At 54.6% G+C, this 27,376-nt stretch overlaps 6 protein-coding genes across 6 annotated transcripts; 3 read left to right on the forward strand and 3 right to left on the reverse strand.

The window, feature by feature from the left end:
• Positions 1-1,391: 1,391 nt before the first annotated feature.
• Positions 1,392-2,621, forward strand: BDZ83DRAFT_580893 (uncharacterized protein; the record flags this gene model as incomplete). The annotated part of the gene is made up of 1 exon (XM_060505397.1): positions 1,392-2,621. The coding sequence occupies one exon, from the start codon at positions 1,392-1,394 to the stop codon at positions 2,619-2,621; it is 1,230 nt and encodes a 409-aa protein (XP_060363484.1).
• A 965-nt stretch (positions 2,622-3,586) lies between these two features.
• Positions 3,587-7,111, reverse strand: BDZ83DRAFT_580889 (ribosome biogenesis protein Urb1; the record flags this gene model as incomplete). Its single annotated transcript, XM_060505396.1, has 2 exons — positions 3,587-6,876; positions 6,952-7,111. 2 exons carry the CDS (start codon positions 7,109-7,111, stop codon positions 3,587-3,589), a joined length of 3,450 nt encoding a protein of 1,149 aa, XP_060363485.1.
• A 440-nt stretch (positions 7,112-7,551) lies between these two features.
• On the forward strand, positions 7,552-8,320 carry BDZ83DRAFT_580840 (mitosis protein DIM1; the record flags this gene model as incomplete). Its single annotated transcript, XM_060505392.1, has 5 exons — positions 7,552-7,635; positions 7,721-7,853; positions 7,963-8,051; positions 8,126-8,225; positions 8,295-8,320. The coding sequence occupies 5 exons, from the start codon at positions 7,552-7,554 to the stop codon at positions 8,318-8,320; spliced, it is 432 nt and encodes a 143-aa protein (XP_060363486.1).
• Positions 8,321-8,831: 511 nt separating this feature from the next.
• On the reverse strand, positions 8,832-17,713 carry BDZ83DRAFT_753524 (cell morphogenesis protein PAG1; the record flags this gene model as incomplete). The annotated part of the gene is made up of 3 exons (XM_060514362.1): positions 8,832-15,842; positions 15,921-16,670; positions 17,687-17,713. The coding sequence occupies 3 exons, from the start codon at positions 17,711-17,713 to the stop codon at positions 8,832-8,834; spliced, it is 7,788 nt and encodes a 2,595-aa protein (XP_060363487.1).
• A 1,607-nt stretch (positions 17,714-19,320) lies between these two features.
• Positions 19,321-19,943, reverse strand: BDZ83DRAFT_389767 (uncharacterized protein). The gene has a single exon (XM_060502780.1). The coding sequence runs from the start codon at positions 19,786-19,788 to the stop codon at positions 19,411-19,413; it is 378 nt and encodes a 125-aa protein (XP_060363488.1). The 5' UTR covers positions 19,789-19,943; the 3' UTR covers positions 19,321-19,410.
• Positions 19,944-24,873: 4,930 nt separating this feature from the next.
• On the forward strand, positions 24,874-27,074 carry BDZ83DRAFT_580784 (NADPH-cytochrome P450 reductase; the record flags this gene model as incomplete). Its single annotated transcript, XM_060505382.1, has 3 exons — positions 24,874-26,655; positions 26,719-26,997; positions 27,057-27,074. 3 exons carry the CDS (start codon positions 24,874-24,876, stop codon positions 27,072-27,074), a joined length of 2,079 nt encoding a protein of 692 aa, XP_060363489.1.
• Positions 27,075-27,376: the final 302 nt, after the last annotated feature.

Below are 27,376 nucleotides of genomic sequence, written 5' to 3' on the forward strand. Positions count from 1 at the left end.
TATTACGGCGTAACAACTCGCTAAGAGTGTGACACCACTGGCCAAGGTGTTGGATATTCACTCGACATCTCTTTATAGTGTCTATAGCAATAGTGACTCGAAGCTCTACTCGACCGACTCACATTTACAAAGGCATGTCTATGTTTCTCTGCTGATTGTTCAAATGGTCTGCCTCCAAAGGCCCATGCTGTGGGATTCTCGACCTTAAAAAAGCCCAGACCAAGAGACTGTCCAAGTTGCGGGTACGTACCTCCTCCCCTCTAAGAGATGGGGAAACAATCGTACACTTCCGCCCCACCATCTCCTTCTCTTAGAGCTTAACCGAGATCTGAAATGCTGCTTACTTTAACACTCAGCGTTACATCCTGCGTCCTGGACTTATGGGCACTTCCCTTCAAATCATCCAGACCACGACCTGCTCTAACTACCGAGTATAGCAATGCTGCCAACCATCGGCATCTTCCATCGCAACTTGCAATGTTGGACACTCGAAAGCCAAGTATGGCTCAGCCTATCAGCGTCTACACAGTTCTTCTCACACGAGGTCGAGTCCTTGAGCCAGCAAAGCGGCAAAAGACACACGGTTTCACGACTGACCGGAACTCATTCCCTCTTCTTTTCGAGCCTAGTCCCAATGTTAAATTCATCCTATTCCATCCGGTTTCAAGCTACTTGTGAGAATTCCATCCTCAACTTGCTCTGCCGTGGCATTAGTGGTTCTTGTGAGACACACATAATCTCGCGAGTTTGCGGCGATTTTTTTTGGTGTTCACTTACAACCACTTCACCGCCTCTTGTGTCCCTCACTGCAGTTCGCCCTTTTGCAACTTCATCCAAGCAAAACCCTCGAAAAGGCAGGAGATTTGTTTTCCCCGTCCGCATGCAACACGTTCTCGCTGTCATTCGCTTATCTTTAGATTAAATCGCCTCACACTAGTCCGAACTTGTCAATCTAGGGGTCTAAGGGTCGGGCCCACCCACGACATTTAAAAGCTTCACCCCTCTGCCGCCTACCTCATGGGACCTTTTGTGTGTTTATTTTTTCCTCTTTGATCTCATATTCAACCCCTCTTGGCTTCACAAGTATACCTCAAAAGACTAAACTACAGCATGGCTATTACTCAAAATCATAATTGCATCAGTAGTATACGCTCATTACAAAGTTGAACATCGACATCCAGTTCACAACTTGCTATTACTTCATAAACTCCTCCGAGGAGCCTTGATTGCTTACAACCACTCACTTTTCTAAGCTCAAAGCGACACAGACGAGTTCTGAAAAGATAACAAGAAGATCACCATAGAGAGCTCAAAGCCACAAAAAGAAACTGACCTCCATCACGACTCTCACACGAAGAACTCAGCTCACGATGAATATGCAACCACCCACGATGAACCATGTCGATAGCGACACGGAAACTCTACTGACGAGTTACCCAGCATCGAGTCTCTCGAGGCCGTCCTCCATCTCGTCCGCTCCCTCGTCCCTGGCAGTGAAGGGCACCTCTGACGACAAGCCCTTCGTCTCAGGCGCCCCCGTCTCCTCCCTCTTTGAGATCCGTGACACGCCCACAGCCGGCCGCGCCGTCTTCGCCACCCGCGACGTCGCCGCCGGCACCTTGCTCTGGCGCTCCGACGACCTCACGCTCTCCGTCCTCCTGCGGGAGTACAGGCGCGAGGTCTGCGGGCAGTGTTTTGCATACGACTACGGCAGAGGCCTGCCCATCCGTGACCAGACTGTCGGTTTCGCCTTTTGCTCCGGTGACTGTCGGGACACGTGGCGGCGCGAGACCGGCGAGGTAGGTGTCCAGGCTTGGACCGAGGTGAGTACGCTGGTCAACAAGAAGAAGAACAATGGGGGCAACAGCAACAGCGGCGGCGGGAAGGCGAGGGACGAGATGGTGGACATCACCAAGCCCAAGCCCGCAGCCGAGGAGATCACACAGGCGTGGCAGGCGACCAAGGGGCAGGCGGAGCTGATCCGCACATTACGGACGGCGGAATCGTCGACAGACGACGGCAAAGGCAACGGCAACGGCGTTCCAATCACAAAGCAACACCGCAAAGCCCTTCAAAAGGCCCTCCAGCAGCCCATCGAGCCAGACGTCATGAACTTTTGCGTCGGCAGCCTCGTGGCGCTGTACAACCACCCCAAGCGATGGGAACACGTCCTCTCCCTCGCCGTGGACTCGACGCCCTACATCAACACGGCCGACCTGCACGCTTTCACCGCCACCTACCTGCAGTTGCTCGCCGTCCTGCCCTTACCCTTACTCTCCCTCGTCACCCCCGAGTCCCTGTTCCTAATCTCCTCGCGCGACAACCACAATGCGTTCGGCATCCGGTCCCTCGAGGACGAAGGGTCCGAGCTGTTTGGCTACGGGTGCTGGCCCGCCGCGAGCTACTGGAACCACTCGTGCGGGCCGAACATCGAGAAGAGGAGGGAGGGGAGGGTGTGGGAGTTTCGGGCGGGGCGGGATATTGGGAGAGGGGAGGAGATGTGTATTACGTACTTGGGAGGGGAGGAGAAGAAGTGGTTGAGGGAGAAGAGGGTTTCGACGTTGAAGAGGAATTGGGGGTTCGAGTGCGGGTGTAAAAGGTGCGAGGAGGAGTTGCAGTGAAGATGACAACAGTAGATTGGGCCACATATTGTCCGCCCCGGAACAATGGAATAGATTCGTTCTGGGATTTCATAGAAGGGCATCCATCTATCAGAGACGAGGTTCAAGAAATAGACAATAGACCTACGCACCAACACCAATTTCGTCTCTTATCTCTACCATACTTGACTAAGGTAGTACAAACGACAAGCTCCATCGAGAGCTTCCACTCATAGGATGTTGGCTTAACATTAGTCTACCTAAGCCAAGTACATCGAGGCTTTAAAGACTAGTGTTATCTTCCTATCATCTTCAGTTAGTAGTGGTCGAACAAAGAGTGGCCTCGTCAATTAAGACATATCTTAAAACTAGTAAACAGCTTAAGCACCACTAGCAATTGAAGACAACCCCATTTTGCTTTCATTACTCCTGGATTCTCACGTCACTTCTTTTCAGAAACTATCTGTTCGTCAGAACATTCTGTCTTGTTGAGAATTAGTGCTAGAAATTACCCGGACGTTGGAATACGCCCCTTTCACCACTTTGTCTGAATTCACCATACGTTCCAACGGCCGGATGTAAAATCATGTCCTCCAGGGAACCACTGTCAACAACCTACTTGTGTTTCCCTGCGTGTCTGGTCAGTATGCTACTTAGTTTGGATCTCTGAGGCTTTTTGACTTGCCTTGTTACAGCCCTGGGCTGTTTATTCTTCGATACATTGCTGATCCCAATTCATGATCTCAGGCCATCCAAGTTCTGGGGTCATTCAAAACCATACCATCAAGTATCACCATATCTCAGCTCGACAGCTTTTTTGAAAAGTGTGTTGTAATATGTACACACATCACACTGATGAGGAGTGTATTTTAAATGTCACTAGCCCGACTCCCATTTTTCTCCCTTTTTCGATTTATACATTACATGGTACTGAACCAGCACCATTCCTTTCTCAGATACTTTTTGAATCTCTCTTCCGTCCGTCTTCAACCCTCCAAACCCAAGGGAACGCCCTGCCGACTCCATTCACCAACCCTCTCCTGATCACAAGTCTCCCAAACCCGCCTCCTCAAAGCGCGGTACAACCGCTTTGTCTCCCTAGTATCCGCATCAACCTTTTCGACACCACTGCCGCCGCTGCCGCCGCCACACCGGGCCTCCTGCACCTCCAACCAGCTCACGATCCCAAATCTCGTCGCCAACGTCGTGCTCCCGCCTTCGATACACGTCGCCCGCCACAAGATCCTCAAGATCCTCGTCCTCAGGTTCGCCCGCATATACGGGTTCCCCGCCAGCGCGAAGATCTTTTCGAACCACTTCTTCTGGTGGTACACGGCCAGGTCCGCCGGCGTCCGCAGGCCGTCCAGCAGGTACGCCAGCAGCCAGCTCACTTCGGTGTAGTACCGATCGTCCTCGGACGGCGCGCCGTGCAGGATGTCGTGCGCGAGGGGCACCTTGTCGTGTTGCCACACGGGGCCGCGCGTGAGGAAGCTGTTCACCTTGGCATAGAGGCAGTGCAGCGGGTTCTTGAGGACCTCGAGGGAGGCGATGGCGAAAGAGACGAGGGGCGAGGCGACCGGGCCGCGGGCCACGAGGCCGCGGGAGGATTCTGCCAGTTCAGAGAGGAGGAGCCAGATTTGGTCCTTTTCTTCGTAGTTGGACTCCTTGAACTTGGCTGCCATCTTCAGGATGTTAGTGAGGGCTTCCTGGCGGATGCTGCCGTGCTCTGACCAGAGCAAACGGATGAGCGCTGCGGCGTAGCCCTCGTCCACGAGATCCTCTACTGATTTGGAGTTCCACTTCAGAAGAGCAGAGTTGTCGTCGTCAAGCTCGTAAGAGACGTCGAGGATAACCTCTAGCGAATGCTTATCCATCTCATCATCATTGGCGTTCGTGTTTTGCCTTTGCAATTGGGAACCAGCATCGTCCGCCACGGTAGCCTCATCCCCAGGCTCGCCATTGAGCAAAGCCTTGTCAGTCTTTGGGACGATCGCCGAGCCGCGGTCTCCCAAGACCTCGGTCATCTTCTTCGCAAACGCACTGATGACGGCCTTGGTCTCCCCCTTGGTCTGCGCGCAACTCAGGAGCACCGTAAGGAACTTAGACAGAAGCTCCAGGTCCTTTTTGTCAGTGGCCTTGTCGGCAACAAAAGACAGCTGCTCGACCATGGTAGCCATGAGCAAGCTCGCAAAGGCCTCATCGCCGCCTTGGGTGGCACTTTCCTGCATCAGGTCCACGTACTTCAGGGGCGAGGCGGCGCATCTTCCAGCGCAGTTATCTAAAAACTCCCAAATGAGGTCCAGATTCCTCGACTTGCCGCTCTTCTTCACCTCCCGCGCGGCGCAGAGAAGAGGGACGAGACCAGTCTTTTGCAACACCAGCTGATGCTGCACGGCAACGGACTCGAGCACCTCCTTCAGCTTTGGTCGTCCCTGGGCAGCCTCGACATAGAACTTGAGCAGCGCGACAAACGGCGACGCGGCGAGACCCTCCGTCTTGGCAAACCACCTCATGCCGGGCGAGTACCCGGCGATGGCGATCAGGTTCTCCAACTCCATGAGAGCAAGCGCCTGGTTCTGCGGCTCGTCCGCGCGGCTGTCGAGACGCGTAAGCGAGTTGACCAGAAACGGCGAAACGTCAAAATTGGCACGCAGCGCGACTTGCGGAATAACCTCGTAATAGAGCAGCAGCAGCCTGCTGGCCGCCTCGCGCTGAAGGACATTCTCCTCCGCCATGGCCTTGTAGCACTTTGTCACCTCCTTCATATCGGGAATCTTTTGGCAAAACTCGTCGATGAGCTTGCGGCTCGCCGTCTCCCAGGTCGACTTTGACGACTCGGCCGCCTCGCGGTGCATCTTCAACGCGACCTGGAGCTTCTGAAGAGCGAGGACGAGGATCCGGACGGCAAAGAAGGAAACCAAGGTGGACTTTGACGAGAGACACCTTACCAGGTCCCGCTGCTTGAGCGGGAGCGGCAGGATGTTGTCGAGGAGGATAGATGTCGGCGGGGGCACGCGGCGGTAGCCCGTCGTGGGACCATAGTGCGGCGGCAGCGGGAGATTGACCGTGTTGAAGAGAAACGCGGCGTATCCGATCCATGTCATGGAGAGTTTCGGCTCAAATGTGAATGATTTGTTGCTGATGAAGTAACTAGCGACCAACTCGGGCGCCGACTGGAAGATGGCGACAATGAGCTCGCTGTGCTTCAGACTCGACCACGGACGCAGCTTTTGGATAAACTCGGAGAGCACAAAGTTTGCAACGGCGATATCGTCCTTGTACTTGTCCATCCATGCTACGCGCTCCAGGGCGTAGTCGTCCAAGCTCTTGACATCCTGCGCCGCCTCATCCTCGAGCTCCTTGGGGTACAAGCCCGTTCCAGAGTACAGCACGCCCGCTCCTGGGGTCGTGCAGGTATAGAGCAAAAACTCGTGAACGGTTTCCCTGACCGAAGGCTGGTCATCTCCCTCGACATCGTGTCTGTACGTGTACAGTCCCGCCAGGCGATCCAGGGTCTTGGTGTTGAACGTCCTAAACTTGACCTCGCGAGGCAGCTTCTCGTCCAGCAGCACGCTCTTCTTCAGCGCAGCCAGCAGCTCGACGATCAAGAACGGCGGGTCGTCCTTGATCAAGAAGGTCAGATGCGAAAACACCTCCTTGAGCATCAGCAGCTCCTTTCTGGCCTCCGACGGCAAGAATTTGAGGCAGCTCAAGAACAGCTTGATAGCATTCGTCCGCACCGAGGGCTTAGACGGGTCCTCCACCACGCCACCCCCCCTCTCGCCGTCCGCACCGAGGTGCCGGATCTCCAAGTTCCGCGCGAAGCTCGCAAACGTGTGGTCCCGCGCCCGGAACACCCTCCTCGCGAGCGTGCCGCCGTCCAGCGTCACGAGCTCGCGCACCAGCCGCAGTGTCGGCGATATGACGTAGCCGCTGCCCTTGGGCGCCGAGAGGCACTTTCCAATGAGCTTCAGCTGGCGCTCCTGTAGCAAGGTGCGGGCGATGTCGAGGGCGTGGGGCAGGAGCTGGAGAGACTGCGAGACGACCTGAAGGAGCAGGGCCAGCACGGCGGGCACCGCGGACATCATGGCCTCGTTGTTGACCTGCGCGCCGTAGGACCAGGTCTCCATCACGTCCGAGAGGTAGACGGCGTCGTCGCCGGTGCTATCGCGCGGCCGGGAGGCCTCGAGGTACTCTCTGAGGAGGGCGAAGCGGGCGTCGTTGTCGCCATGGCCGGAATTAAAGCCGTCGAGGAAGACTTTGAGGGATTGAATACCTGATCAAGTGGTGAATATGTCAGTCTCGTGTCCCAACCGATTGACAAGTGTGTCGATTCAAAGAATGCGCTTACCATGCCGCGCTCGCTTCTGGTCCTGCTCAAAGGTCAAAAGCTGCTGCAGATGCCGCGCAGAAGCAACCTCTTCAAAAGTCGGCGCCTCATGCACGACCTTTTGCCTCTTCCGGGACGCATCTGCGCCCTCAAATCCTCCACGCGACGGACGTTTAGGCATTTTGGGTATCTTGTCTGAAAATTGGGGAGAAGAAAAAACACAATAAAAGAGGGTTGTCCTAAGTGAGCGGACTTGTCCACTGCATCTTTCCCAAGAAATCCTCCATGGGAATACAGCGGTAAATACCATCCAAGAAATAAAACGTTCTGCCGTGTAGACCGCTCTTGTCGGCTTTTCTTTTCAGGTTTAGCGCGGGGATCTGGAGGGGCGGATTCGGGGGTACCTTAGCAGGGGAGACCCGCAATGACATTTCGCCGGCCAGTTGCTGGAAAGTCCAGGTTCCAAATAAACTTCCCCCGCCAGCTTCGAGAAAACCAAACGATTCCATCGCAACCATCTCACCATCGACACAACGAACCTATTCCGTACCGCGGTCCCGCAACACGCCCTCGAATCAATTGCAACACACGCCCCTTATACACACAACATACATCATCACCATGGGTTCCATCGTCATCCCCCATCTCAACAGCGGCTGGCACGTCGATCAAGCCATCCTTTCCGAAGAAGAGCGCCTCGTCGTCGTAAGTTCCTCACAACCAGACACCGGCGCACCCTCTACACACGCATTGAACTGCCTGACTAACAAATCTCCTCTCGCAACAACAGATCCGCTTCGGAAGAGACGCAGACCGCGACTGCATGAAGCAAGACGAAGTCCTCTACCGCATCTCGGACCGCGTCAAGAACTTTGCCTCCATCTACGTCTGCGATATCGACCAGGTGCCTGATTTCAATCAGAGTATGTCGCTCCTACAACACCCCTTCCACCGGCTTGAGAAACAGCACGTCTTTAGCAAATACACATACTCTCTCTAGACTCCTAGATTCTAACATCGTCTTCCTGGCAGTGTACGAACTCTACGACCCCTGCACAATCATGTTCTTTTTCAGGAATAAACACATGATGGTTGATTTCGGAACGGGTAACAACAACAAGGTATGCAAAAGCTTCCTCCTGTCGATGCGCCACCGGAGCAACGAACTAACATGTGCCCCTTTTCTTCTCAATAGCTCAACTGGGTGCTGGAAGACAAACAAGAACTCATAGACATCATCGAGACAGTCTACCGCGGCGCCAAAAAGGGCCGCGGTCTCGTCGTCAGTCCAAAGGGTAGTCATCATTTACCACTCTCTGATTCTTTTTGTCACTCTCGCTAACCCGAATTCCTCTCTCGCGCAGATTACTCCACCAGACACCGATACTAGGTACCTACCTACCAACCAACTCCCTTTACGCACCTCTTCGCATCCGCATTCACATCTAGCGGTCGGCTTCATCTTATGCTTCGGAAGAGATATACATCAGGCTCAGGAAACGAACTAGGGTTGGTCTCACACAATCAAGAAATTTTTTGTCACACCGAACCAGAAGATGCTAATGCTGTGATTCCAAAGAACCTTTTTCTTCTCATAATGTGAATTTCTTATTTCTTTTTTTCATTATTAGGTGAGGTACGTTAGCCACCCCTTCTTCATCTTTACCTCCCTATCTTCTTCTCTCTCTATCCATCTGTCTTCGTGATACGATGATACGTAGGTTCGTTTATATGCGCCTCTCTACCAATGCGCGTGACGAGGAGTATCTGATACGCCGTGCTCTGTGACCCTGCACCATCTCCCCCATTAGGCCAAGTGGACTAGCGCTCTTTATACATGATGTAAATAAATAGACAACTATTTGACTTGATTAATAACCCAATGCGCCTTCTCATCCCCCCTAGAGCATCTCCCCCTGCGGCGGCATCTTTGTCAAAAAGTTGGTCGGCACCTTGGGAACCTGCTGTGCCGCAACCGCCCGCTCGGCTCGGAAAAGCTCCTGCTGTCGGTCGTTTTCGCGTGACCTGCCGCCCGTCAGACGGCGCATCCGAGACCGCGTGCTCTGCGCGAGCGGCTTTATCATGTTCTCTAGCGAAAAGGAACCCTCGCCGCCGTGGCCCGTGTTCGGTCGCTCGTCGTCCGCGTCGGAGAAGACGTCCTCGGGGAACTCGTCGTCCGAGGTGAACTCGCTAATGTGCGGCTGGTACGATGCCGGGGCCGACGGCGACGTGATGGACCGGTAGTGGAGACCGGGCCGCGAGGAGGAGCCCCCTGGCCCTCCTCCTAGTCCTCCTCCTCCCAGGCCGCCGCTGCCCGACGCCGACGCGCTAAAAGCTCCAGGATTCATCGTGTTGGAGCTCGGATCCCTTGCCGTAGCTGGTGGCCTGTCAGTAAACCCATTCTGGAACGTGCTGTTGTTGGAAGCCTGATGCAGGATTGGCAGGATTTGCTCATCATACAACTGCGCTCCGGACTCGAAGCTGTCCGGTGAGAACTCGGTGATGGTCCTAGACGAGCGGCCGTCGCTGGGTGGGCTCGAGCCGAGGTCGTCAAAGAAATCGTCGAGGCTGTCCAGCTTGGTCACGAGGTCGCCGAGGTGTCCGTCTCCGCGGCCTTCGTCAGACATCATCGTCTCGGTCCGGTCGGGCATCTGGAAGTAGCTGTACGGGAAGTCGTCGTTGTGGAACTCGACATCGGGCGTCGGCGTTGCTTCCGTCAGGATTCCTTCCGCAGCCTGGCACATGTAGAATGCGGCGTGGATATTGGCGCGAGTGAGATCAGTCTTCCTGGCAGGAATTGGGATGGCCCACCCAGAAGCCTCTGGAATGCCAAACAGACTGACAGTCCGCTCGTATTCCTTGCGGATTGTCTTGGAGGTAGAGCGAGTCATACTCATCCGCAGGTGCTGCTTGTCCATAGCGCTGCCCGACATTGTCATGATGTTGTCCAAGACCTCTAGTGCCTCCATGCAGAACTCGGTCTGCAATAGACGCAAAAGAGGAGAGATGAGATCGGAGCCGTGGCCAGCTAGTTCGGGCTTTCGCATGTCAATCTCGGGGATGACAATGCTGAGAACATTCATAATCTTCAACTTCACCCACGCCGTGGAGTTCGTGAGGAGTCCCATGAGGAAAATGACCATCTTGAAGTCCAGATTGGGAAGGAAATGATCCTGGAGAGAGGCGAATAGGCGGCTTTGGAACTCTCTGTTGTTGCCCTGGTACTTGAAGCTGACGTATTCCTGGAGCACTTCAGCGACGTTGCCGTATCCGTGGGCCTCGCAAACAGTGCACAGGATCTCGGCGGATTGCAAAACTTGCTCACTAGGCTCATCCTCTTCCATCTCGTGCAAGAAACGGGGGAAGTTGGCCAGAATCGCGAAGAAAAGTCGACTATCGTCACCAATGAGGCCGTCACTGGGCAATTGAACCACCTTGTCCAGAGTGGTGAGCGTGGCCTCCATACAGATGGATGATCTCAACCCCTTGTAGAGCAAAGACTGGAGGCCCTCCCAGACGCCGTCCCATCTCGAAGGCTGGCCGTCGAGCAACAACCTGCGGACATTGGGCGATCTAAAGTCAACCTTTGTCAGGAACTCATTGAGCATCTCTACAGCCTCCAAGTACTCGCGCTCATTGATGGACTCTAAGCAAGCACATGTTGTCCAGAATAACTGAGGAAATGTGAGCAGCTTGTCTGCGTCGAGCTTAAGAATGAGCGTCTTCAGCGTTGTGAGAATCTCCATGGCAAACGTTTGGATCTCAGTGTCTTCGTCTGCAACAGTGTTCGATAAGCGGGCGAGCATATCGCCCAGCATGAACTGGTCGAGTGACGTGAGGATGCAACGGAAAATCTGGAATGAGCGACACGCGAGGTGCCTGACAGGACATGAGGTTGCCCACGTCAGGGACAGCCTGCCCCATTGGTCTTTGATGCCGGGGTAGGTGATTTCAAACGTCTTGACAACCTCGGCCGTCAAGAATTCCATGCTTGGAGGGACCTTGTTATCGTGGTCATCGGCCTTGCCGTTGCTGTCTTCGTAGCCCCAGACGACTGAACGATCATGGCGGCGGATCAGATCAATGAGGTCTTCGATCGACGCTCTAGCCGTAAGCTCCGTCTCGTCATCCAGTTGAGAAATGACAAGCTCATGAATGAGATGGACGAGCATTTCTCTAGCTTGCTCTTGGACAAGAGGGGTGTAGTGGTCCCAGAGCACGGTAACCACCTGAAGTAGCACCGGCACGTTCTCAGGTGTGAGGTGCACAGGTGAAACCATCAGATCAACGAGTAAGATGAGAGAAAGCTGTCCGAGGGAGAAGCCGGCTTGCTTCGTGCCCACGGGGAGCGCCTCGCCCAGGTCTGCACAGTAAGGGAGCAGGCCAATGTCGGGCGGTGGTGGCATGGCGTCCTTCTTTTCGTTCGGAACCATTGCCTTGGGAGTAATCTGCATCAGAAGGAACTCGACAACCTTCATGCCGGGGGTGCTCGTGGTGCTCGAGAGGAAGACCACAATCTGCTTGGCGTACTCGACAAAGTTTTGCTCGCGTCTCTCGAGGCAGAGAGATATTATGAAGTCGAGGATCAGCCGCACGTTTCCGGGATACGGACCGGTGGCGAGAGCTTGCCATAAAGCTTGAACCTCGTTGTGTAGAGCACCGCTCGACTTGATGGTGATCTCTAGTAAATTGGCCAACAGTACGTACGACTGGGCGATAGGGCCACCATTGGGATCGACCCTCAGCTCAATCGACTGGATCCAAGGTAATATAACGGCAACAACATTCCGCTGCGAGGCAGGCTGGAGATCCTTGAAGTATAGGGTGAACTCGGAGAAGATGTGGAACGCCAGCTCGGTATGCTGTTTGGCAAGTCGTTTTGAGATTTCAAACTGTGCAAGCTTGTAGACTGCCTTTGTCTTGTCGGAAATGCTAATGTCGTAGTCCTGAATCTTGGAGGTACGTCCTGGCTGCTGTCTCTCCTCGAGGGACCTCATCAAACGGGCAGACTTTGATCTGATTTCACTTTCGTCGTTGCCGAGAGTGAATAGGCAGAGTCCGAGCAACTTCCAGAACGGGCACGTGTAGTCGAGGTGCTCGAGCAAAACCTTGGTGACGACGGCGAAATAGCTCTCCTGGACCTTGGAAACGTCGGACAGATAGCATCGAGCTATGCAGTGTTCCAGGAGATAGGGCAATTCCTGGTTGTGGATGATCAAGTTCTGCAAGGCTCGGCGGCCGATGACGTTCATCCGGTCGCTTCCCGAATTGAAGATGGCCTCGATCCAAGCCAGCATTCTTCGAATATCGAACTGTAGCGTCGCGCCACTCTCAGTGGTGATGCTCATCGGTCCGCCGCAGAGGGCAGCCATGGCACTGAGAGCTGCGGTACGAAGATTTCGCTTCTCAATCTCCATGGCCGCTGTGACCGTGCCTCGTTCACCGAGTGACTGCTGGTCAATGAGGGACTGCCGCATGGTGTCTTCCCTGACTCGAATTTGAGTCTGATTTGGCGAAAAGCCGCACCAGTCCTCCATCAAAGAAAACGCAGACTTTCGGGACTCAAAAGTCATCCACCGAGAAGGATCCTTGGTTCTGTTGATCCCCTCAAATAGCTCTTCCGTCAGGCCGCAGTAATGCCGCCTAAGTTTCTGAAACTCCCAGTCCATCTGAACTTCACCGTCCATGAGGAAGAGCTTGAGATCCCGGGTATAGGTGACGAGATTGGTGAGGACCCACTCGTCGTTGTAGACGTCTTCGATCTTGAGGAAATGGCAGGTCAGCTTATAAACATGGGTAATCTCAGTCCTCAGAAGATCCATCTTCCGGTTGCGCCTTGGGCTACTGTTGGTACGCTGATGGATGCGGGCGCGAGCTTCATCGTTGCAGCGTGAAACTTGTCCCGCCAGCTCTTCGAGGAGTGTGCGGTAGATGTGGATATTGATAGAGCCCATGGCGAGGACCACAGCATCTCTGACCGATGCCGATGAAACTGACAAGAGGGGTATGAGGTACTTGAAGAGGACTCTGGCTGAGACAATCTTGTCCGCAGAGCCAGGCTTGGACGTCTTTCGGCTATGCTGTGCGGCTTGAGGATTGGCAGCCACGACGCTTCCTGGGTCGGCCAGAGTCGTACAAGCGAATATCAAGTAGAGTTTCCACTGTTCCACGAGGATTTCCGGCTGTGTTGTCGGTGTCCTACCGGCGACGCGGGCACTCCCGGGATCTGATCCGTAGTACAAGCCCCTGGATGGCTCCGACAAAAGCACGATAGCTTTGTACATCTGCAGAATTCGGTTGCAGATCAGGTCCCGACCAATGGTGACTGTAAAGGGGCACTTTTCGTACGCGATACGAATGAGGTTGGGGAAGAGCTTGAACCACAAAGTCGTGTCATACGAGACATCACTGGTACACAACTCCACTAGTGCACCTCGAATGTTACTGTTTTGCATGCCCCTCTGGAGCCTGCTCCTCTCAGCGACGGAGAGGCCTTCGTCCTTAAAGTTCATTACTTGCATCGAATCATTCTCCAAGATGTCAATGACTCTCAGGGTATCCTTGTCTTGGTTCTGGAGCGCCTTGTCGAAATCGTTGATGAGCCGGAGGACGGTAATGGCAAAGTAGCGTACCCTCCGAGACTGCGAGCAGAGGAAGAACAAGCCATGAGCTTCTGCTTGATCAACCTCTGCCCAGATGCCGGAGAGATCAAGTTTTGCGCCACGTTTGTCACTCGCCTCAAGTTGATCAAGAGAAGCATCTCGAGTCTTTCGCCTTATCTCTTCGATCCAGATTTGAAGCAGCTCAACGTATAAACGCAGAGTGCTCTCGATGTGACCTGGCCCGAGCATGCCGCCATCAGACATGGTTGAGTACCGGTCGTCAAAGTTGAAGATGAAGCGAGCGAAGCCCATGGTGACTTGCTGCGCGTGGGCCTGTCGGGCTATGGCCTTGAGCGACTGAGCGGATGAGAAAGCGATATTATACTGTACGTGGGCGGTTCCCGTGCAAAGCAGGTTGATCAAAGAGTTAAAGGGTATATCGACAGAAAGACAACGAGGCAACGCTTGGACGGCAACATGTAAAAGCTCGTAAAACGCCTGTTTGTGATCCGCAGGAGATTGATGGTCATCCCGCCGTGAGAAGTTGAAGGTGTCGGCAATCGGTGTCTTGGGGCCAGGACTGCTAAACTTCTCATCCAATACGGCTTGACCTCCAAAAGTATTGTCGCAAATGATGGTGATCTTGCCGAGAATCTCGCAGAACTTATGATAGTATTCACGAACAACGTCACTAAGGGCACTTGTCCGGACGGGGCGGGAGAGCTGCTCGCCCTCGCCAGGCGTTGCCGAAATAGACCCCGCGGACGCGGTGTGGTGTGGTGAGGCCATTACGGGAGAGACAGGCCCACGTTCAACCGTAGGTGGTGGGGGGAATGAGCTTGGGAAAGGCGGCCGGCCCTCATCGGCCTTCTCTAGGTCAGACATGATGGCAAGGAACGCTCTGATTCCAATGACCATGCGATCCGGATCGAGCTGTTCCACCTTCAAGTCTTTGTTGGATACAAATAATTCCGCATTGATCAAGGGGAAGATGACATGCTTAAAGCAGTATTCGGGCTGCTTGTATCCGATGATTCTGATGATTTGGATCACCGGCTCCGTCACAGCCGAGTCAGAGGCGATGAGACTGCGCTTAGTTGGTGGCAAAACCAACTTCATCACCTCGTCGAGCTTTCTGTTCGTATTAGGTAGGGTATCGTTGGTTCGGTACAGGTATGTCCACAGCAGCCTCGCAATCACCTGGAGGCATAATGGCCGTGTGAAGCGGTCCTTGAGCTTCGGCTGAAGAGGGAGAATCAGCTGGAGCCATTGAGATCCAAATGTGTCGGGAGGCGAAACGCAGAGCAGCGTTGCTGTCAGGGGAAAGGCGAATCCCCAGTGCCGGGGCTTGATGAACATTTGCGCCAGGCGGGGACCGATTGCACCGAGAACCTCGATCCATTTGGGATGCGCGAGGTCTTGGTTTGTTGCTTTGGCGGCTACAGTGAGCAAAAGCGTCTCAAGCACCTGGCAGAAGGCTGTTTTCACTCGCTGGCCGTGCGAGCGATGGAACAGGCGTCCAACGGCCACCATGAAGTCGCACGAGTGTTCCCAGGCCTCCGGATGTGACATGTTGACTTTGAGATGCTTCATCCCGCCTAGGACTAGCTCAATCTTGCCCTCGGCATCGCGACCTGCTGGTGATGTGGGACTTTTGGCAACCAATTCCTGAAGGGATCGTTCTAGGTCTCCAAGGAACCTTTCCGTGACGCCCCTGAAGTTGATCTCGCTCATGACGCCAAGAAGCTGCGAAAAGAGATTCCAATTGGCAAGTTTCAGCGGGCTGACCATGAGCTGCTCTGTGTCGGCAATCTTTAGCTGGCCAAAGATGATGCCCTCCAGCTTCTCCTCCATCTCCAAAGTCAAGAAAGGGAGACTCGTTTGACTAATGACCTCCAGAAGCACACGGCAGAGTATATAGATCGAAACGGTAGAACGACGCTCGGCGTGTGCCACGAATTCTTGTTTAGCGGCCAATGAAGTCTGCGGGCTGGTCAGACCATTGTCCATGGCCCCGGGCAGAGGCTGCAGAGGCTCGGTGTTCCGGCGTTGGAGTGGCCCTGGTGCCGCACCCCTTGATTGCTGCAACTGACTTCGGGCTTCGTTGGCCGCGTCGCTTTTGCTCTTCCTCCACAGCATCATGGAATCTATAAGTGGTTTCGGTCGCGGCCTGGCAATGTGGCCCAAGGCGGTAATGATCTGGTCGAAGGATGGGTCGACCCCCGGGCCGCAGATCTGCTCGACCTGCGGTTCGGGTTCAAAGGGAACTGTGATGCAGTCATTGAGTTTCTCCTCGGCTTGCGCAATAAACTAGAAAACGGGTTATTATCAGATGTTTTTGTTTTTCCACTTTTGCCGCGCGAGATGGAAGCGGTCTTCACAACTTACAGATGTGAAGAGCACATGCAAAGCGTATTCTCCAACAGTCTTTTGCTCATCCCTGTGGTGTTTGGAAGAATGGGAGTGGTGGTGTGCGTGTTCGCGCCTCGTCTTGCTATGCATTCGTTCCACCTTTCTCTGTGTGGCGGAGGCATTGGAAAAGTCGGTAGCTGAAGATGTTCTTTCGGGGACAATGGGCCCAGAGTTGACGGTGGTGCCTGACATGGCGGTACCTGGGCGCAACCCCGGAGGCGCGTCCGGGTCTAGACGGCTAACGGCGTGCATATCGGGACGTTCTGGGGTGAGACCCGCGCCGGCGGCAGCAATTATCTGCGGGCTGAGAGGACTCGAAGACGTGCTGGCGTGACTTCCATTTCTAGAGTGTTGAATGCCGTGAACTATGGAGGTCTGACGATGGTGACCGTATGACGCGCTCTTGGGATCGATGAGTCGTTCGATAACACCGCCGAGGCCTCCTCCTGCTCCTGTCCGAGACTGGGCGTGGGCGTGGGTATGTGTTCGAGGGGAGATGTTGGAGCCGGAGATCGGAGGGAGCGGGTGGGAGGAGAGCTTTTCGTAGGAGGAATCGCGGGAATGGGTGACGGAGCGAGGCAGCGGAGGATGAGGATGGGGTTCGAGGGCGGCGGGTCGCAGGGTTCGGTCCCAATCGGCGTCGTCCTCGTCTTCTTCGTCGAGGGTGGTGACGGATCGTGGAGAGAACTTTAACGGCGGGTCCTGCAAAAGATCGGGCAGCGTCGCCTGGGACGGAGCTAGACGAGACGACGTCTTATGGTTAGTGACAGGCCTTCCCCTCTCTTGTGAAACGGCAGACTGCGCGTAGGGACGCAGACGGGGTGGATGTTTGTATGCGTTGGACGTTTTGAAGGTGCACAGATGTGTGGTCTAGCACACGGAGAGCCCAGTGCAGACCAGAAGGAGAATAGATGCGACGAAGAGAGTACACTTTGGGACAGGAGAGGGACAATTGGGGACCGCGATTAGGTAGGGAGGGCGCAACGCTAAGATCCAAGGGTCGAAGAGCAACGCAGGGCAAAGCCGCACAAGCAACCTAATGCCAACGGCCAGCGGAAGCCAGGAGAGCCGCACCACAGACAGGGTCGACCAGATTCGAGTTGGGCCTGGGCGTGAGCAGAGGCACAGAGGGAAGCCGCGCGAGGCTGGAGGTTTACGGGCCCAATGTCTGTGTGTTGCGTGCGAGCTGGCTTTGTGTGTAGCGGATGGGTAGCGCGCGTGTGGTTTGCGAATAAGGTAAGGTGGTGTTGCCGGTGGACGTAGTAGCGTTGGTGGTGGTGGTGGTGGTGGTGGTGGTGTAGCACGGGACGATGAGCAACCCTTGATGGCCGTCGGAGGAGGGCCCAGGAAGACGAAGACAAGGCGAGAAAAAGGTCAGGCCAGACTAAGGTATTCCGTAACCTTGCCTATTTACCTCATGGCGGGCCAGGGAGAGATAGAGACGGGACGAGACGAGACGAAAAGAGACGAGGGAAGCGCGTTCGTCGTCGGCGAGGATCCGTCACGTCGTACGTAAGGCAATGCGGCGGCGCATGACATGACACAAAAGGCAAAATAGAGGGCCAAGCGAGGGTGAAAAGGCTGGGGGCAGGTGGGATGGAACTCGGGGAGCAATGCAAGCAAGGCTCCAAGCTCGAGATGCTTGGCTTCAGCGTGATGTGGATGAAGACTTGACTTGACGCAGCTATGCGGGGGAATGGGAAGGTAGAGAGAATTGCCAATTGAGAAAAGTTGTAACTCACCCATTGTTGCGTCGGATCGAGTCCCATGATCCGGGTCTTACGGCATTCGAAGGTTTGTGCACCGTCGCTGGTGGCCGCCACAAAGTATCGAAGATGGACGGAATCGGGTGGTGAGTTGGTGGGATGGGTGGATGATGAAGGATGACGGATGAATACTATCAAGAAACGTGGCAGCGGAGGAAAGAAAAGGATCGGATCCAATTCAAGTCGGACTACGGAGTAGAATGGCAGAATAGGACAGACAGCAATTGGATTAGGATTGGATTTGGGGGGGGGGGGGGGTTTACTCCGTATAGGTCGGGTACACGGAGTATTTTGATGATGGCGCTGGCAAGTTCAAACCGGTGGGTAATTAATGATGAAAGAGCATGTCAATCATGATGATTGGGGAAGGCAGGGCCTTTGGGGCCCTTTTGGGGGGATGGTAGGTAATTGGGAAAGGAGGCCGAGCAGCAAGACCAGCCCGTTCCAATCCCAATCCTAATCCCGATTCAAATCCAATATAATAATCTTGTTCAATAAAGCAACCCAAGAAGAGAAAGTCGGACACAGACATGCCCATTCAGTCAATCAATCAAATCAACAGGTACTTCGTACGGATACCTTGGTCAGTAAATGCCAGTTAATACCAACCAAGTGGGAATCGACCCCAATCAAACCCGGTACCAAGCTGCAAGCTTGAAGCACCAACCTCTCCTCTCCCAGCTTCTCTCTTTTTCCAGGACTCCTCCTCATACGAACATGGCATTCTGATCCATTGGTCATTGGATAACACGTTCAACACAGCCCTTTCCTTCTGCTAGGGTCTTGTATGGCTGTCTACTGCACGAGTCCATGGCTGCTTTGGGTTGCTGCCACCGAACCTATAAACCCGCCAGACCAGCCCAGAAAAGAAGCAGAAGAAGCAAAAGAAGAAGAAAAGGGCACCATTGGCCGTTGGAACCACCGAATACCGTACCATTCCTCACCATGCTCCCTGCCTACATAACTAGGGGACCAGGGGTGCGAAAAGAAGCATAAGGCAAGGTATTGCCTGGGTGCCTTGCTCGCCTCAATTACACGCAGCGTCCACACATCCGAACTCCGTAGGTACCGTCCGACTACTTTTCAAGTACGGAGTACTGCGTAAGGTATTGTCGCTTCTCGGAGCCTCTGAGGTCATGATGTTTTCTTTCTTATGCTCGTCAGCCACGGCCACTACCCAATGCAACTTCACCAATCCAACAAGCCATCAATGCCTTGTCTTGCTCCCGCCTGTCTCTCCTCTCTCTCTCTCTCTCTCTCTCTCTCTCTCCAAGTCTCACAGGACCACCAGAAAAGAAAGTCAACAGGGTCTCATGCCGGTCCCATGTCATGCCTTTGCCTTTCCCCTCTTTCCCCTGATCCTGAGCCATCCGCTGCCCAAGGCACCGCGAGCTATGAGATCACATATGGCTTCTCGAGGTCCTCTCCAAATTGAGACCTGCACCTCTCATTCGGCATCTCCCTGCCAGTCCCTGAACCTGAACCTGCAAAGCCCTCGTGGCCCTCTTGTTCGGCTGTAACCTGTACTCCGTAGGTAGGCAGGCCATTGATGATGTCCATGTTCGTCTCTCAGATGCACATCCATATTGCCTCGCTTGATTCGCCCACTGGCGCATCACCGTCTTTGCCGTAGTCCAACATTCGGCGCCAATCACCATCTTCTGTCAGACACTAGCAGAGTGACCCGAGATGTGGCTTCTTTAGCCCGGAAACCTTCCCTCGCAGGCCAAATCGCCAGAGTCCGTCACAAATTTTCTCCATAGCACCGGCCACGCGACAAGGGGGGCATCTATGCAAGGGCCACGCCCAATCAGCATCTTCCACAACCCACTCGACGAGGGGAAGCATTGGTCCACCGTCCAATAGTTGAATGGTCCTAGGCAGACAGGCACGATAGGCTGAAGGGTCCCTAAGACGGGGAGGGCCAAGCCTCGACTCGAGGGCTTAATAACGGACGACCCCCCGTAAACCCCTGGGTGTGCTGGAGCTTGCTGGGAATGGCCCGGGGACGGAAACATTGGCCGAGCTGTGCATCTGTGAGGCGGGCGGCCGCGACGGGAGTGCGGGTAGGCGGGCATTGATTGTCACGGTCCCATCCAGCTGAACACTTTCAACATTGTCATGCCCACGAGGCCAAGCAGCACTGAGAGGTTGGCCCGCACTTTGTAAAACAAGAATCACTCTTGATCAACCCAGAGTTCCGTTCGTGCATCGCAATCTGGTCTCTTGATCTTCAGCTGCTCCTAATTCCCTAGGTAAATGATTGGTCTATCAAGTCAGTGTCAACTTGTAACGCAGCCCACATATGTGCACAGTCTGTCGCCTAGCAAAATACCGCATCATCTTTGAGCGTACAGACTTCCTTGGGGTTTGATCCGGTGATATTCATGCTCGTGCAGACGCAAGAGCGGGTTGCCGTGCGGTCCCCGATGGCATATTCTGACTCCGCTGGCCAACTCAAAGAAACAGGCGATGTGTCACGTCGATGCCGGGCGACCCAAATATCCGTACATAAAATGTCACCGTGGTGTCGTGGACATGTGTCGACGATCAACGGGCGGCAAGTGAAGTTGGTATGGGTGAGACTTGCAGCGCGAGAACCATTTCTCTTCCCAATACTGATGCTCGCAGGCTGCGGCACATGCAGCATGGTTGCCGTTAGTATTGTCCGCTGCACGGGTGGACTGGAAATATCCGAACAATATCAATCCCAGTTCCCGCTTCAAATCAGCCAGCATCCAATGCCGTCGATCGGCGGTTCTAGACTTGATGCTGTCACATCTCGCAACCGCTGCAATGGCGTCTTCTATTCTTCTGCGAGTAGCCAGTGGCGGAGAGATGTCTGTGGTGGGTTGCCCGACTGTTCAACGAAGATGACTGGTACGGAGGACGCTCGTTGCCCCTGTCGGCGCTGACCGCGTGATAGCATCACATTCAAGAGGTTGGTTCCGTAGTCAACGCCAAGCACCCCGGCCATGTAGAAGGTGAGAAAAGAAAACACGGTAATTTTCGACACTCGCGGTGGGGGCAGGCGATTTGAAGGCAGCTTGTCGAGGAATTCAACTCTATCACGCTTGTACGAGAAACGGGCTATGGCGAGGAAATCGACGGTACTGCCAGTCCAACGCCGTTGGCAGAGGCTGACTCCCTTTTAACGAGACAAAGTTGGCACATTGTTCGGTGGGATCTGCACCGCTTGCCATTCTCACGAGTGTCACTCGAACCCTAGGGCCTAGGCTCTAGCCGCAATTCGATGATGTTAATCGCTTGAAGGCCTTATTTCGCTTCTATTTCCATCAGCAAACATGGGCGTGGGGGTGGAACGCCGCTTGCAGACAAAGAAGCGGCCCAGGTAGGATCAGAGTGGGTATCCGCCGGTGGCGGAGAGCCAGGACTGGCGTCAAGGTCCGAGACCGAAGCTGCGGTGAAACCCTCCAAACCGCCCGGAGAGGCCAGCTGTCCCGTAATCTAGGCCCGGTGCCTATGCTGGATCGCCAGCAAAGAGCTCCGGTGATTGTTTCGGATGCTGATCCGGTCTCACTACGGCAGTGACGGCGTGGCTCACCATCCTGGCTAGACGAAAAGGCTGAGGCAGGCAGTGACGATCTCTCTCCTTCATGTTATCGCCGGCCGGCATCATGGAAGCAGCGGACTTTGGGACGGGCCCGGCGCACCGTGATGCCGTCGACTGATGGGCTCCACTCCACGGACAGTGTGCAAACAGGGACGGCCGGGAGAGTTAGGGTGGAGGGTGGTTGAGACGGCGGGCCTATTGAGGCACACAGATTCCGCGTATTCGTGTTCGGTTTTGGATTCTCTACCAGTCCGATATCCCAGTTGACAGTAAAACGCCTCGCCGATGATGATCATCATAAGTACGCGAACACAATGCGTCGACTCCCGAGATGAAGGCTTTGGAGAAAACGTGTTCGAGAAGCATCGAGGTGCGGCCCGCGTGGATCACCGCTGCGCCCTGGCGCCGCTCGGAGTGGTCTGAGATTGTTAGGCCGAGTCGCCGTGTCATTAAGCAAAAGCTTGGGTCGTCGGAGGCTTCGGCCGAAACAAATGTGGCTGTCATTGATGAAGACGTGGCCTGAAATGGACTGCGTCAGTTCCTTGCGACGGAACCCGAGGCACCGGGTAGCCGCGGAATGGACCAGCGGTTAAGGCAATTCATATGTAGCCTGGTGGGAGAGGTCAACGGTGCGTAAGGACTGAGACAGGTGATGCAGAGTACCGTGTCGAGTACACTACAGATGCCAAGGAACCGCATCCTTACTGTATCCGTACGCAGTAGGTAGATAATCAGTTGGGCATCTTCGTGCCAGAACTGACTGCAGTACTCAGGGTAAAGTCGTGGACTGTTGGAGGCTTGTAAGACATGACACAACAACTGCCGTGGTGCCGTGGCGAGGCGGCATGAAGTGTGGGCTGGGCTCGTTATCGGTCTCGCGGGGTTTCCCTGCGCCAGCTTGGGCTTGTGGCAGTGACCAGCAGTGACCATGTGGGCTACCGTAGTCATTCGTGTGCCAACCCAATCGAATAGTGTAGGAGCGGAGAGAGAATGGGACGGGAGAATGGGACTGCTACTGCGGTGTCATCAACGATGAATGATTCAACGAACCACCCGAGTCAGACGCACCGTCCCCTTGTTGGCATGCATAGGGTGGGATGTGCTCCGTATGGAGAGGATAGGATAGTCCACTACCTGGAGTATTAGCGAACTGTTCTGATTCCTGAATTCTTATTATGGACGAAGGAGCGGTCCGTCCACGCCTCATCAGACCATCTTTAAGAGGCTTGTAGAAAACCACGGTCTGTTTAGAGACCATGTACGGCGTTTATGGTTGTAAGAGTGTATGGCCATGCGGTGTGGCTGGCGGCAACAGAGAGTTGCTTGTTCGATTGTGAGCCTCTGCCGGTTTCCAGTTGACGATTGCCGCACAAAGCAACGAAGACTGCCGTGGCCGTCATGGAATAGAAGCAATGAGTGGAAGGTAAACCATAAACTTTCCGCGGTGGGACCTAGGCGTGGAGATATCTCGGCACCAACCCCTCGGGATCCGCTGGTCGAAGCTCCAAATCCGTCTCCTCCATTTTGAGTGGTTTGCTCCAGAAATGACTAAGCATATAGCCGAGAAGACCGTGCGTCTGGTGTGTACGTATCGAATGTTTGGCGGGGAGACGGTACATGGCAGCGGCAAGAACACCACGAAGAAGGTACGGGGTAGATGCTGTGTAGAGAGAGAGAATGGTGGAAGGTGCGGACTAATACAGGCTCAGAAATTGTCCCGTGGTTTCCTCGTTCTCAGTCTTGGGGCGGACTACCAAGAATCACCTACCTTATGGAAAGGGAAGGAAGAAAAGGTTGACAGTCCGCCCCGAAGCGGTGCGGTAGGCACATACAATGGAAGGTACCTAAGGTACGTAGAGGAATTATCTTGTACATGGAGAGGAAAGCACCTATGGAAGGTAAGGTACAGACGGGAAGGAAATTGAGCAACGGCTTTCCGCTGAGCGTGGGACAGAAAATGGAAGGAACCTAAGGTAAGGCCAGCTCGCTCTCGACTCGGAACGGCCCTGCCAAATCCTGGAACGAGAGCTTGCCAAAACCGACCCGACTAGAAGGTTGCTTCCTTCCTTCCAGATTGGCCCGGGCTTCCATGCTTCTCTCCAGGTTTCTGAGGCGCGGAATACATCCAAGCATCCGAGCCTTTCCTTGCCTTCCACGCCCTGCCTTGCCTCATTACGAATATTCGTACATTGCCTCACCTTATTACACAGTTACATAGCTTTTGTTACTTTGTTAGCTTAGCAAGGAAGAAGACCAAGTCAGCCCAGCCCAGCCCAGCGCAGTGTCCACAGACGATTGAATGCAACATGCCCGCTGGTCCCTTATCGCACTTCCGATCCAAAGTTCCGTCCGTTTCCTCGTGTGCTCCATTCCATGCGGCCTGTCCGCCCCGGCCTGCTTGCTTTGCTTGTCCTCATCAACTCCCGTCGAACGAGACGAGACTTCTGCAGCGCACCAACAAACCCCGTCGTCTCTTTTTACTTTCTCCTGACCTTGCCCTCTCCTACCCTTACTCTTCTTACTCTTACTCTTATTCTCACTCCCTCCGTCTGAGCCCTTCTTCTCAAATTCCTCCACCCTCCGCCGTTCCTATTTCTTCCCGCTGACTGTTCATCCCGAATCCGCTTACTGTTCACCATTCTCTCTTTATTCCGTACCGCACCCGGAGACAACTACAACACAACTCTCCCCGGCACTCTCACGCCTCACTTACTCTTCTTCCCGATCTCTCTCACTGTTCAGTGTTCACACGCTCACTCTTGCGTGTGTGCTTCCGCCCGTACCTTTCCCGACTGGGGTCTCGGCGTCCTTTGCACAGACCGGTAAGTCCACATGTTCTCCTTTGCCCGTGGACCCTAAAACCCCCGTCACCCCATCCCAGTGCTTTGGTCTGGCTACCTAGGTGTCAGTCAGCCTTTGGTCCCACGCTGTATCCGTACACTACCAAAACGGTTGCGCTGCAACTGGATAGGACACATAGTGTACCACCTCACTGTACTGTGTGAGGTCAAGTCTGGCCGTCATTGGCGGCGCCGGCACTGCTGGCACTGGTGCGTGTCCGAAACTCGGCATCACACTGTTTCCACTCTCCCCGACCGACGGGCTAAATCCTGGGTCTGACGGTCTGACCAGACTTCCCTTCTGGTTTTACCCACATCCTCCCACTCCTCCTCCACCACCGCAATCCACCATCTCTTCCTCCCGGCCAATTGTCGAATCACCCCCGCTGATCTCATGTGAACACGATTGCAGTATTCCGCTCCGTACCTTACCCTACTTTACCTCACGAGGCTTGGATTTCTCCAACTCCCTTCACCAACCGCCACTTCCCGCGGCTGTTAGATCACCCCCCTAAATAGTCGCCTACTTACGGCTGTCAACTCGGCAATCCCACTCGCATTCCTGAGCCGGTGATTCTTCATCTCCATCGCTCGCTTGCGACTTTTTTTTTTTAACCTCCTTGCAGCAACCCCGCCAAACTTCGGTTCTACAACACAATCGCATCTCGCTGTCGCGCATCAACTCGGAATTGTCAGTGCTTCCGAGCCGCAACCCTTCCGAGCAGTCCAGTTGAGTCCGACGGCCCAACATGGCGGAACTCGATACGCTGGACATCGTCGTCCTGGCCGTCATCCTCTTGGGTACGGCCGCCTATTTCACAAAGGGCAAATACTGGGGAGTAGTCAAGGATCCCTACGCCAACGCCTTCGCCAACGCCAATGGCGCCAAGGCGGGCAAGACAAGAAACATCATCGAGAAGATGGATGAGTCGGGAAAGAACTGCATCGTCTTCTATGGATCCCAGACTGGTACCGCCGAGGACTACGCCTCGAGACTCGCAAAGGAAGGCAAGAGCCGCTTCGGTCTTGAGACCATGGTCGCCGACTTGGAAGACTACGACTACGACAACCTCGATTCCATCCCCAGCGACAAGGTCGTCATGTTTGTTCTCGCCACCTACGGTGAGGGCGAGCCCACCGATAACGCCGTCGATTTCTACGAATTCATCACCGGCGAGGACGTCTCCTTCTCCGAGGGCAACGACCCCGCCTTGAGCAACCTCAACTTTGTCGCCTTCGGTCTCGGTAACAACACCTACGAGCACTACAATTCCATGGTTCGCAACGTCACAAAGGCTCTCGTGAAGCTCGGCGCACACAAGATCGGCGAGGCTGGCGAGGGTGACGATGGCGCCGGTACTATGGAAGAGGACTTCTTGGCCTGGAAGGACCCCATGTGGTCTGCTCTCGCCGAGAAGATGGGTCTGGAGGAGCGTGAGGCTGTCTACGAGCCCACCTTCAGCATTCTCGAGCGCGAGGGCCTCGATGCCTCGTCCGCCGAGGTCTACGTCGGAGAGCCGAACAAGATGCATCTCGAGGGTACCGCCAAGGGTCCCTTCAACGCCCACAACCCCTACATCGCCCCCATTGCCGAGTCCAAGGAGCTCTTCAGCGTCAAGGACAGAAATTGCCTGCACCTCGAAGTCGACATCAGCGGATCCAACTTGTCCTACCAGACCGGTGACCACATTGCCATCTGGCCCACGAACCCCGGTGAAGAGGTTGACCGCTTCCTCGACCTCGTCGGACTTACTGAGCAGAGACACTCGGTCGTCAGCGTCAAGGCCCTCGAGCCTACCGCCAAGGTCCCCTTCCCCACGCCCACCACCTACGATGCTATTGTTCGCTACCACCTCGAGATCTGCGCCCCCGTTTCCCGTCAGTTCATTTCCACCCTCGCCGCCTTCGCTCCCAGCGAAGACATCAAGGCCGAGATGGTCAAGCTCGGTGGCGACAAGGAGCTTTTCCACGAGAAGACCGGTGCTCACTTCTACAACATTGTTCGCTTCTTGGACTCTGTCAGCGGCGGCCAAAAGTGGACCAACATCCCCTTCTCCGCGTGGATTGAAGGCCTCACCAAGCTCCAGCCCCGTTACTACTCCATCTCCTCCTCGTCTCTGGTCCAGCCTAAGAAGATTTCCATCACCGCCGTTGTCGAGAACCAGACCATCCCTGGCCGCGGCGATCCGTTCCGTGGTGTCGCTACGAACTACCTCCTCGCCCTGAAGCAGAAGCAGAACAACGACCCCGAGCCTACCGCCTTTGGACTGACCTACGAGATTACTGGCCCAAGAAACAAGTATGACGGTATCCACGTTCCCGTCCACGTCCGCCACTCCAACTTTAAGCTGCCTTCCGATCCCTCTAAGCCTGTCATCTGCATTGGCCCCGGTACCGGTGCTGCCCCCTTCCGCGGTTTCATTCAAGAGAGAGCCAAGTTGGCTCGCGATGGCGCCGATGTTGGTCAAACGATTCTTTTCTTTGGATGCCGCAAGTCGACTGAGGACTTCTTGTACAAGGACGAGTGGGAGGTAAGCAAGAAACCATGACAGTCCCTGTGCATACTCATGACGTGAGGCTAACAATTGTAACAGCAATACAAGAAGGATCTCGGCGACAAGTTCGAACTCATTACCGCTTTCTCCCGTGAGGGCCCCAAGAAGGTTTACGTTCAGCACCGTCTCAAGGAGCGCTCCAAGGAGATCAACGAGCTTCTCGAGAAGAAGGCCTACTTCTACGTTTGTGGTGACGCCGCCAACATGGCTCGTGAGGTAAACACCGTTCTGGGCCAGATTCTGGCGGAGCAGCGTGGCATCTCCGAGGCCAAGGCTGAGGAGATTGTCAAGAACATGAGAGCAGCCAACCAATACCAGGTACGCCGGATCGCATATTCCTACAGAAGCCCGTGACCGATGCTAACAGATTATCACAGGAGGATGTCTGGTCATAGAGTGAGTCTGCGTTATATGACACGGAGTAAGGAATCTAGACGGAAAGCGGAGAAGGCATCACGCCCTCTTATAGAGGTGCGAAACTTTGTGCGTGCGTGGGATGTGTGTGTGTGTGTGTGTGTGGATGTGCGCACGTCTTCTATATCAGCATAGGGCGGCGTATGTTATGCATATTGGATCGGGATGAACGGAGTAATGTCTCGGGGAAACCTACACCTATCTAAACCCATCCCACCGACCTCTTTGCAGGCAGATCGCGCAGACGGGGTTCTTCCTTTTTAACTATTTTACATTAACGCAA

The sequence above is a fragment of the Colletotrichum acutatum genome (genome assembly GCF_030867785.1).
Source record: "Colletotrichum acutatum strain CBS 112980 chromosome Unknown BDZ83scaffold_65, whole genome shotgun sequence".
Taxonomy (NCBI): domain Eukaryota; kingdom Fungi; phylum Ascomycota; class Sordariomycetes; order Glomerellales; family Glomerellaceae; genus Colletotrichum; species Colletotrichum acutatum.

Coding starts and splice junctions, on each gene's coding strand:
- BDZ83DRAFT_389767 (XM_060502780.1), bottom strand. CDS start 19,788: ATGCCCGCCTACCCGCACTCCCGTCGCGGCCGCCCGCCTCACAGATGC.